This window comes from Ctenopharyngodon idella, chromosome 7 (genome assembly GCF_019924925.1).
Source record: "Ctenopharyngodon idella isolate HZGC_01 chromosome 7, HZGC01, whole genome shotgun sequence".
In the NCBI taxonomy this organism is placed as follows: domain Eukaryota; kingdom Metazoa; phylum Chordata; class Actinopteri; order Cypriniformes; family Xenocyprididae; genus Ctenopharyngodon; species Ctenopharyngodon idella.
In genome coordinates this window covers 49,121,746-49,137,662 of record NC_067226.1, presented here as the reverse complement: position 1 = coordinate 49,137,662, position 15,917 = coordinate 49,121,746, and the positions used below count along the sequence as shown (strand labels likewise).

Genomic DNA, 15,917 nt, shown 5'->3' with positions numbered 1-15,917 from the left:
CTTTAATCATAAAAATTAAATTTCCCAACAGCAAAATTGTGGCCAGTGAAAATGCTGAGTGGCTAGTAACTTTGGAAAACCACTAGCCACAGTGGCTGGTGAGCAAAAAAGTTAATGTCAAGCCCTGGTTATATAGTTCAATACAGTTAGTCTTATTGTTTGAATCTCTTGCTTTCTTGATTTACCGCGAGTATCATGTTTGTACCTCAGAGACAACACTGTCTTGTCAAGTGGCTAACATAGCCACAGTAAGAATAATACAGCTTATATCATACAATATATTTTAAAGTTAACTGCATGCCATTTACCAACACAAGCTTTTATTAATACGATATTCTAATATCATTCAACATCATACCAGCCACTGAGCTAACGTAAAGTAGGCAGATGTCAAATGTAACTTTAATAGTAAACAAAAACAAACAATGAAATAAACAACAAAATGAAAGGAGTAGCAACAAAAAAACAGTAAGGTAAAAGCCCCAGCCTGCTTCATACCACAGTAACGTTAATAAAACTCAACTGAAGTAGCTCATCCATAACCATGATTTCCTCCTTGAGTCCCATCAGATTGCTTTCAGCTGTGGTGGTGAAGACAACTCCCATGATTCAACGCTCATTTGTGCTGTCATCAAGTGTCATTGCATTCTCAATATTTATTATTTGTTTAGCCTCAGATAGAGGACTTATTCATTAGCTTTTATAGGTGAGCATTTGTTTCTTACCACAGAAAACCACTTGTTAGAAAACCACTTGCTAGAAAACGTCTCAATTTACGTTAGAGAACCTGAGACGTTTTCTGAGTTACCTGAGAACAGGGAATGAGACTCTGCGTTTACCGCTATGGGGAACCGTCACTCGTGACAGGTGTCCAAAATGCCAAAGAATCACACCACTCCAATCCTATTGGCCGGCGATAGCCTACGACGTAATCATGGCGCGAACCCGGAAGTATAAAGGGGGCGCCCGAGGAAGCAGTCAACACCTACTCGTCTTGAGGGAGAAACGACGAGAAACGCAGGGAGCAACTCCCCCTCGGGTCACGCAAGGCTGTCAGTGACAGCATTCCCTATGGCCAACAACCCAAGCTGAGCCTAAAAGAGGCCCTCCGCAGAAAGCCTTCCAAGGCTGCTCAGGGCATCTGGGACCAGCATTCCGTGGAAAGTGGTCCCTTAAAGGGAATGTGGCCAGGAAACCAAAGGGAACCCCGGCCAGTCACTAGAGGGGAACAAAGTCACCCTCGACGCCACCAGGGAAGACGTACTAACTTGGCGAAGGCCAGAATAGTCTGGGCCAGCCCTGTCTGTTACACAGAATCTCCATAGCGCATTCTTCAGAGAAGAGAGCAAGTAAGAGCGACTGCGAGAGAGCAGTGAGCAACTCAAACCCACGCACAGACATGGGCATCCCGGAGAGCAGAACTCAGCTGAGTGCTATAAACCCTCATATTGAGGGGAGTAAAAACCCGCTCATCTTAGGATCTACTCAGTGTCTGACAAATGCACCTGAGGAGGCTGTGCGCTAGAAAAACCCTGGAACAGGGGAGCACAAACCAGCCTAGGGGGCTGGTCTCAGCGGGAGACTTCATAGAAGTCTACAACCAATGACCAGTTTAGGGAGCTAAGCACAATTACAAAGTCAACCCAAAGGGAAGTCCGAACCTCAACCTAACAGATAGACCATATTGTAGGCACATAATTATGGAGGCCAGAAAAGAGCCTACAACATAACTGAAGTTCTGAAGAAGAACTAGAATCACACCAGAGACATAAACACACGCAGCATCAGCTAGCGGCCACTAAAGTTCTAGGAGCAAAAATAGAACCAAGTAAACAACAAGGTAACTACTTAGCTCTACTAGAGCTAAAGGAGACCAAGCTCAAGGAAGTAAATGCATAAAACCACACAAATAGCTGGGTTTAACACAAGAACTTACCCTGAGAGGCAAGCCACTCAGAAAAAGTACTCAGTAAAGCACCTTTTACTCTCTAAGCGAGAGGAGTACAAAGCTGAGCTCCAACATGATACATAGGAGGCCTAAAAAGGCCTACGACTCGTAAACACGTGGCGACAGCTAGTGGCGATCAAGACCCATCCATGGTGATGAGTCAAATAGAAACCAACGCAAACTGAGCCAACATGCAAACTAAAGGGAGGCCCTACTGTGGCCTACAACCTATGAACATATGGCACCAGCCAAAGGTAACTTAGTGACTAAACCAGCCAGCAGGCCAAGTACTCGTAAACAACCAACATTTGGAAGAGTACACACACACAACACTTAAGAGAGGCCTGACCTAGGGCCTTCTCTTACAGAGGTGGGCGTGGCCGATGGCGGTGTAAGTCAGAAAAAATTAAGACTCAACCATGGAATGAGTGCAACATAACCAACTCAGCCGTGCCAACATGAAGATTAAAAAGGTGACCTGAAAGGGTCTACTACTTTTAACACCATGTGGCGCCAGCCAGTGGTCATAATAGGGACCAAGCTCAAAGGGGACCAGCTCTAGACCCAACAAACTAGTTGTGGGTAACCAGCTACACAACCTGAGCTAAGCCTACACATTCCAACAGGCAAATGTACATGGTACAAATAACATATGCTACCATGGTTTAAGGGAGGCCCACAAGGCCTACTACCTCAAATGACATGTGCATAAGCCTGAGGCAGTGCTAAGATATGTGAGCAAACATATGATCATAAACCAACAGCACCCAAGACAAGCTGTACTTGGAAGAGAGGCTACTAACAAAAGAGCCAACAATCTAACAGTAAATGTAAAACAGTTGCTGTGGTCAGGATCAACCGGGAGTGAACAAAGACCATATCTATTCTAAGCAGAATAAGACTGTCTACACTCAACCTGAGTGTGCAATCCAATAGGTGATGCACTCAGTGAAGCACAAACCCTAACCGGGGAGTACAATAAACACCACGCACTTAGATAGAGGCTAACCCAAGCCTACAATCTAGAGACAGGTGATAACCTGTGGCAGCACTAAAGTAAGCTCACATAATCGTAGATATGTAGGGCTGCGGCTTAGAACCCAAAGCAAAAAACATGCTTTGTAATACATGCCATCCAACAGAATAAATGTTTCACAGCCTTTAACAACAGAACTAAGATCTGTGATGAACCCTTGAGAACGAGAGCTAAAATCATTTAGCATCGTATATTCAACTTGAATAATATCAAGGGGCTCATACGGAAACATAAGCATGACAGGTTCTGAAAGTGGGGCCTAGCAACACTGCATAACTACCACCTGGGGGAACAAACCAGGAAGGCTAACAACAGCCTATAACCTTAGCTGTTAACCCTAGCCATAGCACCTACATATATTGAAGGGGAAAGGGCATATGGCCAACATCTCCCTCGGGAGGCGGCCAGAACTAGGAATTATACACCCTGAAAAAAAGGGGTAACAAAATAAGGGTGATGTAACAAACAAACACCTAACCTAGCTCTAGCCTAGCTACAAGCTAAGGCCTAGCAGGCTTGGGCTTCACTTTGCAACCTTCAAACATGAAGGGAAAAATGAAGTACTACAAGCCAACAGAGTCAGGTGGCCGAAACAGGCCGACCTGCATACAAATAACTGAAATAATGAGTGCAAACTCAAACAAGACTATAATATAGTTGAAAAAGCTGCACTTAACACAGGGGACTAAACCTAGCGGCCAAAAACAAGGCCTGCAAGAAACTAGCCAGCCTAGTGATTCAGTTATTTTGCCCAAAATAACCCCTTCACACTTACTGACTGTATGCTCAGGAAAACTATACAGGAAAATAAGGTCTAAACTTTTAAAATATAAAAATTAGACCCATTTTACCTCCTGCGGCTCGTAGAACGAAGATTTCCCTTCCTTTCTTAGTATGAAGAACGATAAAATCCAAAGTTCTTTTAAGCCTAAAAGTACTTTTCACTATCAAGCCAGAAGGCGGGCCTTCAGAAAAATATTCATCATGGCCCCAACTGTCAGCCTGACTGTCAAAGCCTGAGCACATAGCTTTTTTTTTTTATGTCTGAAATGCTCCCGGGAGGTGGAGGAAGAAGAAAGAGCGAGGGCAAACAAAAGAAATGCCCCGCGAGAGAGAGGAGATCGATCAGCGGTACTGTTGGCGCCTAAGATCGATCACCTCCTTCAGGTCCTGCTTCTTCCTCCTAGCATCCCGCCGTCTCTGCAACTTACTCCGAGGAGGAGGAGGCACGCGAGCGGCGACACTGGATTCCTGGGCCTGTCTCTGAGCCTCGACTCGAGACTGGCCCGGACCTCCCGGCTGTTTGGGCCCAGAGCTGGATCTGAGTGGGATACAAGATCTAAATGCTGCAGAGCGCGCCCTCGCCTCCCTGAACTTTTCAACCACCGCCTCGACAGAGGTACCGAAAAGCTCAGTAGGCGATACCGGAGCATCGAGAAGAAAGTTCTTCTCTTTCTCCCCGATGTCCGCACAGTTCAACCACAGATGTCGCTCTGTGGCCACAATGGCCGCCATTGACCTGCCGATCGAGGTGGCCGTCTGCTTGGTGGCCCTCAGAGCAAGATCCGTGATGCGGCGCAGCTCTGCCACCGCCTCAGGGGACAGACCCTGCCCCTGGTCCAGATCCTTAAGCAGATCAGCCTGGTAGGCTTGCAACACTGCCATCGTGTGCAATGCCGCCCCAGCCTGACCCGCACCGGCGTAAGCCCTGCCATTCAAACGTGATGTCATTTTCAGTGCTTTGGATGGCAGGACCGGAGCTCTCAGTGTCGGTGCGCTCCCTGTAGCGAGATAGTTCGCAAACGTCTCATCAACAGGTGGCATCGACACGTACCCATGCTGGCCCAATCCCTCAACATCAGCGAAACTAGCCCGCTGATATCGATGAATTCGGGCCGAGTATGGGTTCTTCCATGCCTTCTTGATCTCAGAATGCAGATTGGGAAGGAATGGAAGGCTCACTGGAGTTATTGGGTTATGGTCCGAAAGGAACCGTTCGTCAAGGCTGCCGCGAACAGGCTCCTTCCTAACGCGCTCCCAAGGCAGCTGCAGCCTGCCCGAGGCGCGCTCCATAACCTCCAATAACTCCATATACGCCGGGCAGGGCGGCCTGGAGGGAGCCGCGGGCTCGCCCGCTTCTCCCTCCTCGGCCATCTCCTGCTCTCTGGGGCTTGCAGCCAGAAGAGCACTCGCTCCTGGATCCGAAGACGTCAAAGATAAGACGTCATCGTCATCCAGGGGCGTGTCCTCGTCAGCCGCTTCGGTTTGAGAAAGGTTAACGCCCTTCTCAAATTTCTCAGCGAGCTCCACCTGTGAGCCCCATGATTTCAGCTGCCGCTCAGCCTCAGCACGAGCAGGGCCGGAACCACCGGGCAAAGGTGCTAACACCTTTTCCCTCGAGAAGAGGGCCAGACGAGAATGGAGCGTCCTCATAGGAAGACGCTCACAATTAATGCAGACAGCGCCCTTGAGCACTGTCCGCGCATGCTCCTCGCCCAAACAAAAAACGCACAGGTCGTGTGAGTCCTCCGGTGTTAGAAACCTGGGACAAGGATTAGCACACTTCCTGAAACGTTTGTCAGTCATGATGCAATTCCTTACCGGAGATGAGATCAATGGCAAAGACAAGACAGTCCCGAAAGATGAGAATATGTTGACTGCTTCCTCGGGCGCCCCCTTTATACTTCCGGGTTCGCGCCATGATTACGTCATAGGCTGTCGCCGGCCAATAGGATTGGAGTGGTGTGATTCTTTGGCATTTCGGACACCTATCACGAGTGACGGTTCCCCATAGCGGTAAACGCAGAGTTGAGTTCCCTTTCGAAAGGGAACCACTACGTTGAACACGCTTCTTGTATGTAAAAACTAAAGAACCTGTACACGGAAAGATCGCAAGAAAAACTTTTGACATGTGCTGGCAATTTGTGAATCGGTTCGAAACAGCAGAAGATAGAATCATGATTCAAAAATGAATCGATTTCCCCCCCACCCCTACTGAACATTCTTCTGCAGTAAGAGCATGCAAAATCAAGTCTGCATTTTTGTTTTAGTAATTTAATATCTTTCTCTCTAGGTCTGGGTCAGTGGGTGTGGAAACGCAACTTATTTTTACAAATGAGACTGTTATTCCAAATGCAACAATCATTGAAGACAATCTTAAGACAGGAATTAATGAATCAAAAGTGTTCCTTGGTTCTGTGATTCCTGGCAGTGTCATTGGTGAGTTCCTCATTCTCTCAAGCTGTTTTTAAATGTATATAACATTTTTGCATCCAAATGCTAATTTATACTTGTTTTCATGTTTTTTCAGTGAAAGAAAACTCAACTTTGAATACCAGCACAGTTGTTCCTCCTGGTACCATAAACACCACTGTCTCTACTGATCTGTCAAGCACAACTGGACCTAATCATCTTACAGATACTACAATTCCAACCAGCACATCGATCACAACTGCTCCAGCTGGCCAGTCAAGCAATGCAGTTCATATTGATTTAACAAGTACAAGTGCTTCTACTGTTATTTCAAACAGCGTACCTTCTACAGATGTATCAAGCACAACTATACTTTCTGGTTCATCTGGCACTGCAGTATCTGTATCAAGTGCAGCTGCTGAAAAGATCACCACATCTGTATTATTTGCGAACTCAACACACTCTGAAGTTGTCACCACCTCAACCACATCTTCAGTGCCAACCTATCATCTATCAACTAAAGCCTCCACAACAACCACTTATATATCAAATAAACCTACAACAGCAACCACTCATCTATCAACTAAAACCACTACAGCAACCACTGCTCTATCAAATACAGCTACCACAGGTCCAGCAGTGCCAGGCGAGACATTCGTTATTCTGCAGATCCGTTTACAGATACAATATACTGAAGTTTACAATAACCCTGCTACTATGGAGTACCAGACTCTGGCCCTCAACATCAGTATTGAGGTGATTTAAGAAATATTTTAGTAATATTAAAATACATAAATTTTGTCCAGACTACATATATAGAGAGTTACTGTAAATTATAGCTTAAATCTGTGTGTTTCTATGTGTTTATGTAGCTGAATCGAGTCTACCGGGGAATTTATGGGACCAATTTCCTCAGAGCCTTCGTGATGGGATTCTGGTATGTTACATGACTCTCATTTTTTATCTTTCCTTTCTATTCTCTTCTTCCCTCTTCTTTCTTTCTTGCTCATCACTGCAGAAATCAGTGATATCTTCGTCCAGCTCAGTTCAGTGCTCATCCAACATGGTCAGTGCAGTCAGGTCAATAATATTGTTGAATATTAACCCTCTGGGGTCTGAGGATTTTCGGGGCCCTGGAGAAGTTTTGACATGCCCTGACATTTGTGCTTTTTTCAGTTGTTCATAAACATATTAATGGAAAAAGTGTCATTACACTGTATTCAGCACAAACTAGGCTACAATAATATGTGAGGAACATGTACGTACATGTTTGTGTTTTTGAAGGAATAACGTTTATGCGTGGTTATTGAAAAAACAAAAACTTAAGTCACTGAAATAAAGCCAAAAAAAAAAAAAAAAATAATCTTTGTTCACAAGACTTCTGGGTATTGGAGGTTGTAGACTAGAGTTTTTGCTTCAAAAAGATGTAAACATTATCCTGCCTACTCGTTCATATAAAACAATATATTGATTTAGTTTTTGTAAGACACTTTTTGTCAAGAAACACAGTATGCATGGAGGCATGAATCATCTTGAATAATGAGGTAATTCACACCTGAGAAGACAAAAGATTCGCATAAAGACCTCTTAATACCTGCATAATAATGAGGCCTTTCAGTCAGGTAGGCTGTGAAAAAACCCTCTGTGATCATGTCTCAAGCTCATCATGGTGTATATCAAACATACAGAAAAAACAGCAATACTGTGAAATATTATTACAATTTAAAATAATGGTATTCTATTATATAATTTAAAATATAATGTATTTCTGTGATGCAAAGCGTCTGAACATTCATGTTACCTCTATGGCATTTCATATAGCCTTTTAGCTTATTTTCTATACAGAGGAGTAATATTTATTCAATATTTATTGTCACCACTATGAATGCTGGATACTGTGTTTTCAATTCATACTTGCAGCCGGAGGGCGCTCTGTGCACATTTAGTCCACAAATTAATCTAAAGAAGAACAGGAAATTCCAGGAACTAACGGCATGTCTTCCAGAGGTCTCTAACCATGGCTTTAACATACAGATAAACACTTTTCAAGACAATAAATACACAATTGAGACGATGTATATATGTATTGCCTCAGAATTTGCGTCTGAATAGCGCTCGCTCCGTGGGTGTGGCCGCATTAGCGGATAATGAGCTGAATCACGGACTTCTGACATGTGTCTCTTTTCATACAGATTACATAAACACAGAATTTTTGTTTTCGATTTGATTTACACGATTTAAAACCTGACATTTCAACGTTTCTTTAGACATAAGTCTAATTTTTTTGTGATTAGTATTCACTAAGTTACAGTTCATTTTCTGAGAACTATCAGATTGGACTTCATTCAGAGGGAGACGACAGATCACGCATCATGTTAGCTTTCTTTATTTTGCAAAAAGCACAACATTTTGTTGACACTGGTAAGAAAAAAACCGAGGTGGTATCGCCGGCGTGACCGCCGACCCGAGAGAGTTAAGTATCCCTAACTTAGCAACCCAAAGGCGGCTGTGGTAAGGAAACCAGACACCATCGGGTGACAGAAATTGAGAAAAAAAAAGAAAAAAAAAAAACCTAGAAGAAACCAGGCTCAGTCACACAGTTCTCCTCTGGCCAAACGAATGAACATGGTGTGATTATGATTCCAGGCTGCATCACAAGTCAGACTGTGGATCTATCTTTCTTGTGCAGGAAAATAAATAGTAGATTTGTGTCACCCATTAGACCAGGGTTTTCCCACCACATTTCTTGGTCCACCTGTACGATGGCCCTGGAACCAATTGTAGGGCCATTCCTCTATCCCAGGGTTTCCCAAATGGGGTTTGCAAATCTGAGGGGTATTCTAGAAAGCAGGTTACATGCATACCCATGTGTTGATATGCACTAAGTATGTGAAAGCTACTGAAGAAAAGAAGAAAGAAGTAATATGGCACACTTTTTTATCGTCCATTTCCATGGTGACTCCTTGATTGGTCGCTCTGTTGAGAATATCTTGTGTGTTAACCATGAACATACTCTCAGTTGGCTTGAACTTACTCCCGGACAAGTTTTTGGAACCAGCATACCTGGAGTAAGCAAGGTTTGGGTTAATCAACTGAGAGTTCAGGTATGTTTGATGCTTTCCAGGATTCCCCCCTGTTGATTCATGGGTGAATTTAGGGGGTTTGTGAGTTGATGAGAAGCTATTAATTATTTCAATGCAGGGCTGCAAAATTAATCAAAATAACATTGCTTTATTGATCGGTGCCATTATCAAATCACAAAAGGTTGTGATTTAATTAAGCAAGTAGTCTGATGCACTGCATGTTTCAGAGAGAAGTGTGACTCCTTGTAAATAGTGCTTCACACAAACTCCACCTTTGCATGTGCTGCGAGGATGAATCACTTATAACATGTATTTGGGAACCTAACGTGCACCAGGTTTACATTTGCATAATTTACAACATGTTTGTTTTGTTCAATTTCTACCAGTTTGCTGTATTGACAAGCCTAATTATATTTGCATGTGGATAAAGCTGGATGTATGTTTTGTAGTTGGAATTATTAATTCATTATGCAGTCACAGGGAAATCTGTCAGGTTCGAAAGGTTTGAGCTCTGTAAGGTATTGTTTAATGTTAATTAATTATAAGAGTAATTCTGCACTAAAATCTCCATTTGATGTTGAATAATGGAGAAACCAGGCTACATCGGGGGACAATTATTCTCTGGCTATACAGACAAAATATGTCAGTAATTACATGAATCTTTTAGTGAAAAGATGTAGATGTGGAAGCATTGGATGTTGCTTGGCACAGGATGCGATTTGTACACATCGGACAGCAACATTAAGCTGAGTCTATGCTGGATCTGGCTCTAGGAAGGGATGCAAAATGTAGATTGAGCGAAGGAATGGAGCTCAAGCGTAATTCAGGCAGACCACGGCTATATATATGTATATATATATAGCTCATTGTTGCTCAGTTTTGTCCAACTAACACAGTACCTGTATCAGTTTCACATACAATTATGTAAACCACAGCAAGGTTTACTTGTGGACAGCTCAGAAGCCTTCAGAACTAAGCCTGCCACCAAATAATCTTCAGAGCTTCTACAATAATCTTAATCAACACAGTGGTCCTGACTGAATTGTCTTTATTGCTCTGAAATATGCAGATCTGACAGCTTTCAGATAAAAACACCATCCCATCATGTCACCAGATTTGTATTGGGAAGCAATTTATTGTATGTTAAAGGCACAATAGGCAAGATCTTTAGATTAAAATATCCAACAAACCAATAGAACTAGGTTATATATTTTGTTGACGTATGTACTTACATTATTCCAAATGTTTCCAACAACGTTTTTATTTAAATGCAGAGAAATCAGCAGTTTTGACCAGTGACACGGCCTGTGTCATTGTGTTGCCTATCAATGACATCATATCCTCGTTACCCTCAACTTCCAGTTTTACTTCTGTAGAATCGATGGAAACACCAAAGATGCTTTAATATATTATGTGTTTTATTAGACAGGTGAGCAACTATTTGGATACCTTTATTGACAGAAAACTAATCACCGTTTTATAGTTCAACACGGTTAGTCTTATTGTTTGAATCTCTTGCTTTCTTAATTTACCGTGAATACCATGTTTGTACCTCAAAGAAAACGCTGTCTTGTCAAGTGGCTAACATAGCCACAGTAAACAACAAAATAAAAGGAGCAGCAGCATAATAAAAACAGTAAGGTAAAAGCCCCACCCCGCTACATACCACAGTAAATTAACTAAATTAACTCATCCATAACCCTGATTTCTGCCCAAGTTCAGTTAAATTGCTTTCAGCTGTGGTGGTGAAGAGAACTTCCATGATTCAATGCTTATTCACGTCGTCATCAAGCGTTGTTGCATTCTCAATATTTATTATTTGTTTAGCCTCAGATGCAGGACTTGTTCATTAGCTTTTATAGGCCGGTATTTGTTACCACAGAAAACCGCTTGCCATGTTGATATACCATGTTGAACACGCTGCTTATATGTAAAAACTAAAGAACCCGTACACAGAAAGATTTCAAGAAAAGGTTGACATGTGCTGGCAATTTGTGAATCGGTTCGAAACAGCAGAAGATAGAATCGCAATTCATATCCTTCATTCCACAGTAACGTTAATAAAACTCATTCATGCCGTCATCAAGCTACACTTTTGTTTTGAATAAGCGACCTCTAGCGGCAAAATGTGCATACTGTGCACATTTTAAGCACAAAGCCTTAAAGCTCTCTCAGCAATTTTCTGCTTTCCACTTTCATTTTAAGACAAATATATGTTTGAGTGCAGATACAGTACAAAGTTAATGCTTAATCTAATCACTGGATAGAGTTGTTTCTTAGTGTAGCTAGATGTGAACATCCTTAAAGAAGCAACTATTTCTATTTCAGCAGTTGTCTCTGTACCTTTTGCCAGGATATGTCAGCAGCAATATGACACGTTTTCATATGAGATTAAAGATCTCATTTCAAATCACACCTTTTTTTTGCCAAATTGTGCAGCCCTAATTGAATCATAAAAATTAAAATAATTTTAAAATAACCTTAAAATAACCTGAGTTACTATAATGCATTACATATTTTTACTAAGTGAATATTGATATATTGGTAATGATACTTGGTTGATTTTTAATTGGATAAGCAAAATCATGCCTGCATTTTCATTGTAGTAATTTAGGTATTTTCATGTCTAACTTTTTTTTTTCTTTTTTTTTTTTCCTGCAGGCCTGGTTCAGTAGGTGTGGATACAGCACTTATTTTCACAAACGACACTGTGCTTCCAAAGGCAAAAGTTATTGAAAAAAATCTTGAGACAGCAATTGTTGAATCAAGAGCATTCCTTGGCTCTGTGTTGACTTCCAGTATCACCGTTGGTGAGTTCCTCATTTTCTCAAACGGTTTTTGAAAGTAGACAATGATTTACTAGAATTTTTCCTTCAGTGGCTGATTTATACTTGTTTTCTTATACTTTCAGTGGAACAGCAAGGTACAACTTTGACTACCCAGGCATCACAAAATGTTCCTGTAACACAAACATCTTCTGCTGTTGCACCGGTTCTGTCTAGTATGCTGTTCATGCTTTTGCTTCTGCTATAGAATGAAACACTGTAGCTCTGCAATGTTTTTCCTCAATGTCACATTCAAGCCTACAATATTATGAAAACTATCTGGTGTTTTGGATACATTACTCTTAATTTTTATGTTATGGAAAAATTGTGATGCATTATTTATTCTGAAAATAGTTCTTTCAGGCATTTCTTGGGACAACTGGGAATTTCTGCACTACTTTTAACACATTTGCAATATCTACAATGTTTGATTTGATTGTTGCTTTTTATTTCCTTGGATATTACAATAAATTTGAAATGAAAATCTGAAGTGTAAAGTCAATGGTTTTGATTAAAAAAATTATACACAAAATCAGTCTAAACTGAAATCAAAACACACAGTATGTCAAACACCACTATGAAACAGTGATGGTTTTTATGACCTGCACAGGACACAGAAAATGTCTCAGGTTACGACTGTAACTATGGTTCCCTAAAAAGGGAACAAGACGCTGCATCAATGATGCCTAGACAGTCAGTACAAAATAATACAAAAGCAGTATTTTTGTTTCAGGTATTTCCTTTTGTTTGTTTGTTTGTTTGTTTTTCCCCACAAATGTAAGTGTCATAGTAAGTGTCTTTAAGATGCATATGGTTTATGTAAATGCACTCTGGAGATGTACGTGTGCTTACTGGAGCTCCCATTAGCTGTACACAATAAAACGTGTTTTTACAGCAAAATCACAACTATACTATACTATCTAGCATCTTTACACCTTCAGCAATTCAGCAGTTTACTATACAGTAGTTCAACAAATACGATTTTAACGCAAGGAACCATGTTTCTGGTTTTTAATACTCAAATTTGAAAACACCTGAGTTGCTGTTCTCTTCAATGTTTGATTATTATGTATCCTCAACTGTGGCCTAGGGAAGTATGCGGTTTCAGACGCAGCCTTAGACTTTGATAAAAAAGTCCTATTTGACATATGTGACACTGAAATCTGGGTCAGTATGTAAAACACTTCTCAGAAATGTTCTTAAGGATAGACTTAAGCTTTGACTTCAGAGACGCATTAACTCCTTGGGGTCGGCGGTCGTGCCGGCAATACATGAAGACTGTTTTTTTAATAGGCTTTATAGACAGACAGATTGAGAGTGACTCTTGAAGGACCAACACCACATCCTCTTGTACCAATGTTTGAAGAATATATCTTCCAGAATCGCAGAAGTAAAATGTGGGAGTTCATTTTAGTCCATCTCCTATCCTGAAAAGTCCATCTTGAAGATGTGGAATAAAAATTATCTTCCAAAACTTACTGCCAGATTCTGGAAGATAAATTCTTCAAACAGTGGTACAAGATGCGGTGCTGGTACTTCAAGAGTCACTCTCAATCTGTCTGTCTATAAAGCTTATATATATATATATATATATATATATATATATATAAATGCAGTCCATGTATTTTACAACACTTCAGCTTAGGGGAACTGTAAATCCAACCAACGATTTCCAAAGAAACCAAAGGTGGTTGTGCACTGTCCTTTCGCACAACTGGCCATCCCACATATATAAAGCTAGGGATTCGAAAGCGCCATCACTGACCTCCCCATTTTAGTCCTAGATGTTTGTCTATGTGTAAGGTAACCTTGATGGATGATGTAAATCCCAACGCTTGTACACCACTTTCTAAAAAGTGGAAATGGGTGAAAAGGGTCAAATAAAATTTTATAAAAAAGCGAGGGTGTTCCATGTACCTGGCCGGGGTCATAGGGTCAGAATATTCTCTGTAATCCACTCCAATGAACTTTTTTATTATATTTATATATTTATAATTGATTCAGAGTGTGTGTAGTATATTTATAATGTTATTAATATTTATGTATATTTATAAAACCAATCATGTTGGGGTAATTGTGATCCGGGCTATTTTATGCAGGGGTATTTTATGATCGGGCTATTTTAAACAGGGTTAAAATAAAAGCGGGGTAGGTTTAAGAGCTTAATGGTAAAAGAGATTAGGTTTTTAGGGCTAAAAAAATAGAAAAATGCTCTTAAACAAAAGATACCGTTGTGTGTGTGTATATATTGATATATAGCCCGGGGTCATAGGGTCATAATATTCTCTGTAACCCACTCCAATGAACTTTTTTTTATATATTTATATATTTATAATTGATTCAGAGTGTGTGTAGTATATTTATAACATATTTAAATTTATGTATATTTGTAAAACCAATCATGTTGGGGTAATTATGATCTGGGCTATTTTACGCAGGGGTATTTTGTGATCGGGCTATTTTAAGCCAGGTTAAAACAAAAGTGGGGTAGGTTTAAGAGCTTAGGGTAAAAAAGGTTAGGTTTTAGGGCTGGGTTAGGTTTTTTGGGTTTACAACGAACTCCCCCCATCACAATCTCACCAGATTGTGTGGTTTAAAGTAGGGAGAACGAGGAAAGGCTAGGGTTAGGGTTAGGTTAGGTTAGGTTAGGGTTAGGGTTAGAGTTAGGGTTAGGGTTAGGGTTAGGGTTAGGGTTAGAGTTAGGGTTAGGGTTAGGGTTAGGTTAGGGTTAGGGTTAGGATATAGGGTCCAATACCGGGGATGAGTCAATGACTGATCCTTCTTATCCTGTATATCTTGGGTTCTATAGGTCATAGATTGTTGAAACTTGGTATATATACTAATTAGTGGGCGGGGAGTTGATTGATCTCAGTTTGGGAGCTCTAGCGCCACCAGGCGTCGAGATACGGTATTGCACTCTACTATATATACATATATATGCAAATATCTGGTTCTCCTATGGTTAAGTTGGACTTGTGTTTTGGATGGGTAGTACTTGGGTTGGAGTTGGGTGGAGTTGTGTTGTTATAATTTATGTAAATAATAGGAATCTGTCATGACTGATATTTCTTATCCTGTATATCTTGGGTTCTATAGGTCATAGATTGTTGAAACTTCGTATATATACTAATTAGTGGGCGGGGAGTTGATTGAACTCAGTTTAAACCTGACCGCCGACCCGAGGGAGTTAAAGTAGGGAAAACGAGGAAAGGCACGGGCCGGCGCATGTTTGTGAGGGTGGAGGAACTGTGAATTCCAGTTTTGGGTCGGAGGCTAGTTTCGAAAGTTAATCTGTTCTTTAAGGGTTAGGGTTAGGGTTAGAGTTAGGGTTAGGGTTAGGGTCAGGGTTAGGGTTAGGGTTAGGGTTAGTTAGGGTTAGGGTTAGGGTTAGGATATAGGGTCCAATACCGGGGATGAGTCAATGACTGATCCTTCTTATCCTGTATATCTTGGGTTCTATAGGTCATAGATTGTTGAAACTTGGTATATATACTAATTAGTGGGCGGGGAGTTGATTGATCTCAGTTTGGGTTAGGGTTAGGGTTAGGGTTAGGGTTAGAGTTAGGGTTAGGGTTAGGGTTAGGGTTAGGGTTAGGTTAGGGTTAGGGTTAGGGTTAGGGTTAGGGTTAGGGTTAGGGTTAGGTTAGGGTTAGGGTTAGGGTTAGGGTTAGGGTTAGGTTAGGGTTAGGGGGTTAGGGTTAGGGTAGGGGTTAGGGTTAGGTTAGGGTTAGGGTTAGGGTTAGTTAGGTTAGGGTTAGGGTTGGTGGGTTAGTTAGGTTAGGGTTAGGGTTAGGGTTAGGGTTAGGGTTAGGGTTAGGGTTAGGGTTAGGGTT

General features: G+C 41.3%; 1 protein-coding gene across 1 annotated transcript in view; it reads left to right on the top strand.

Moving 5' to 3' along the window:
* LOC127515670 (serine-rich adhesin for platelets-like) overlaps window positions 1-12,574 on the top strand; it is a 50,879-nt gene extending 38,305 nt beyond the window's left edge. Inside the window, exons 8-12 of the mRNA XM_051899553.1 lie at window positions 6,058-6,203; window positions 6,295-6,932; window positions 7,049-7,113; window positions 11,921-12,069; window positions 12,171-12,574. Of these exons, the coding sequence (XP_051755513.1) occupies window positions 6,058-6,203; window positions 6,295-6,932; window positions 7,049-7,113; window positions 11,921-12,069; window positions 12,171-12,292 (1,120 nt within the window). The 3' untranslated portion in view covers window positions 12,293-12,574. The remainder of the gene's footprint in view (window positions 1-6,057; window positions 6,204-6,294; window positions 6,933-7,048; window positions 7,114-11,920; window positions 12,070-12,170) is intronic.
* Window positions 12,575-15,917: the final 3,343 nt, after the last annotated feature.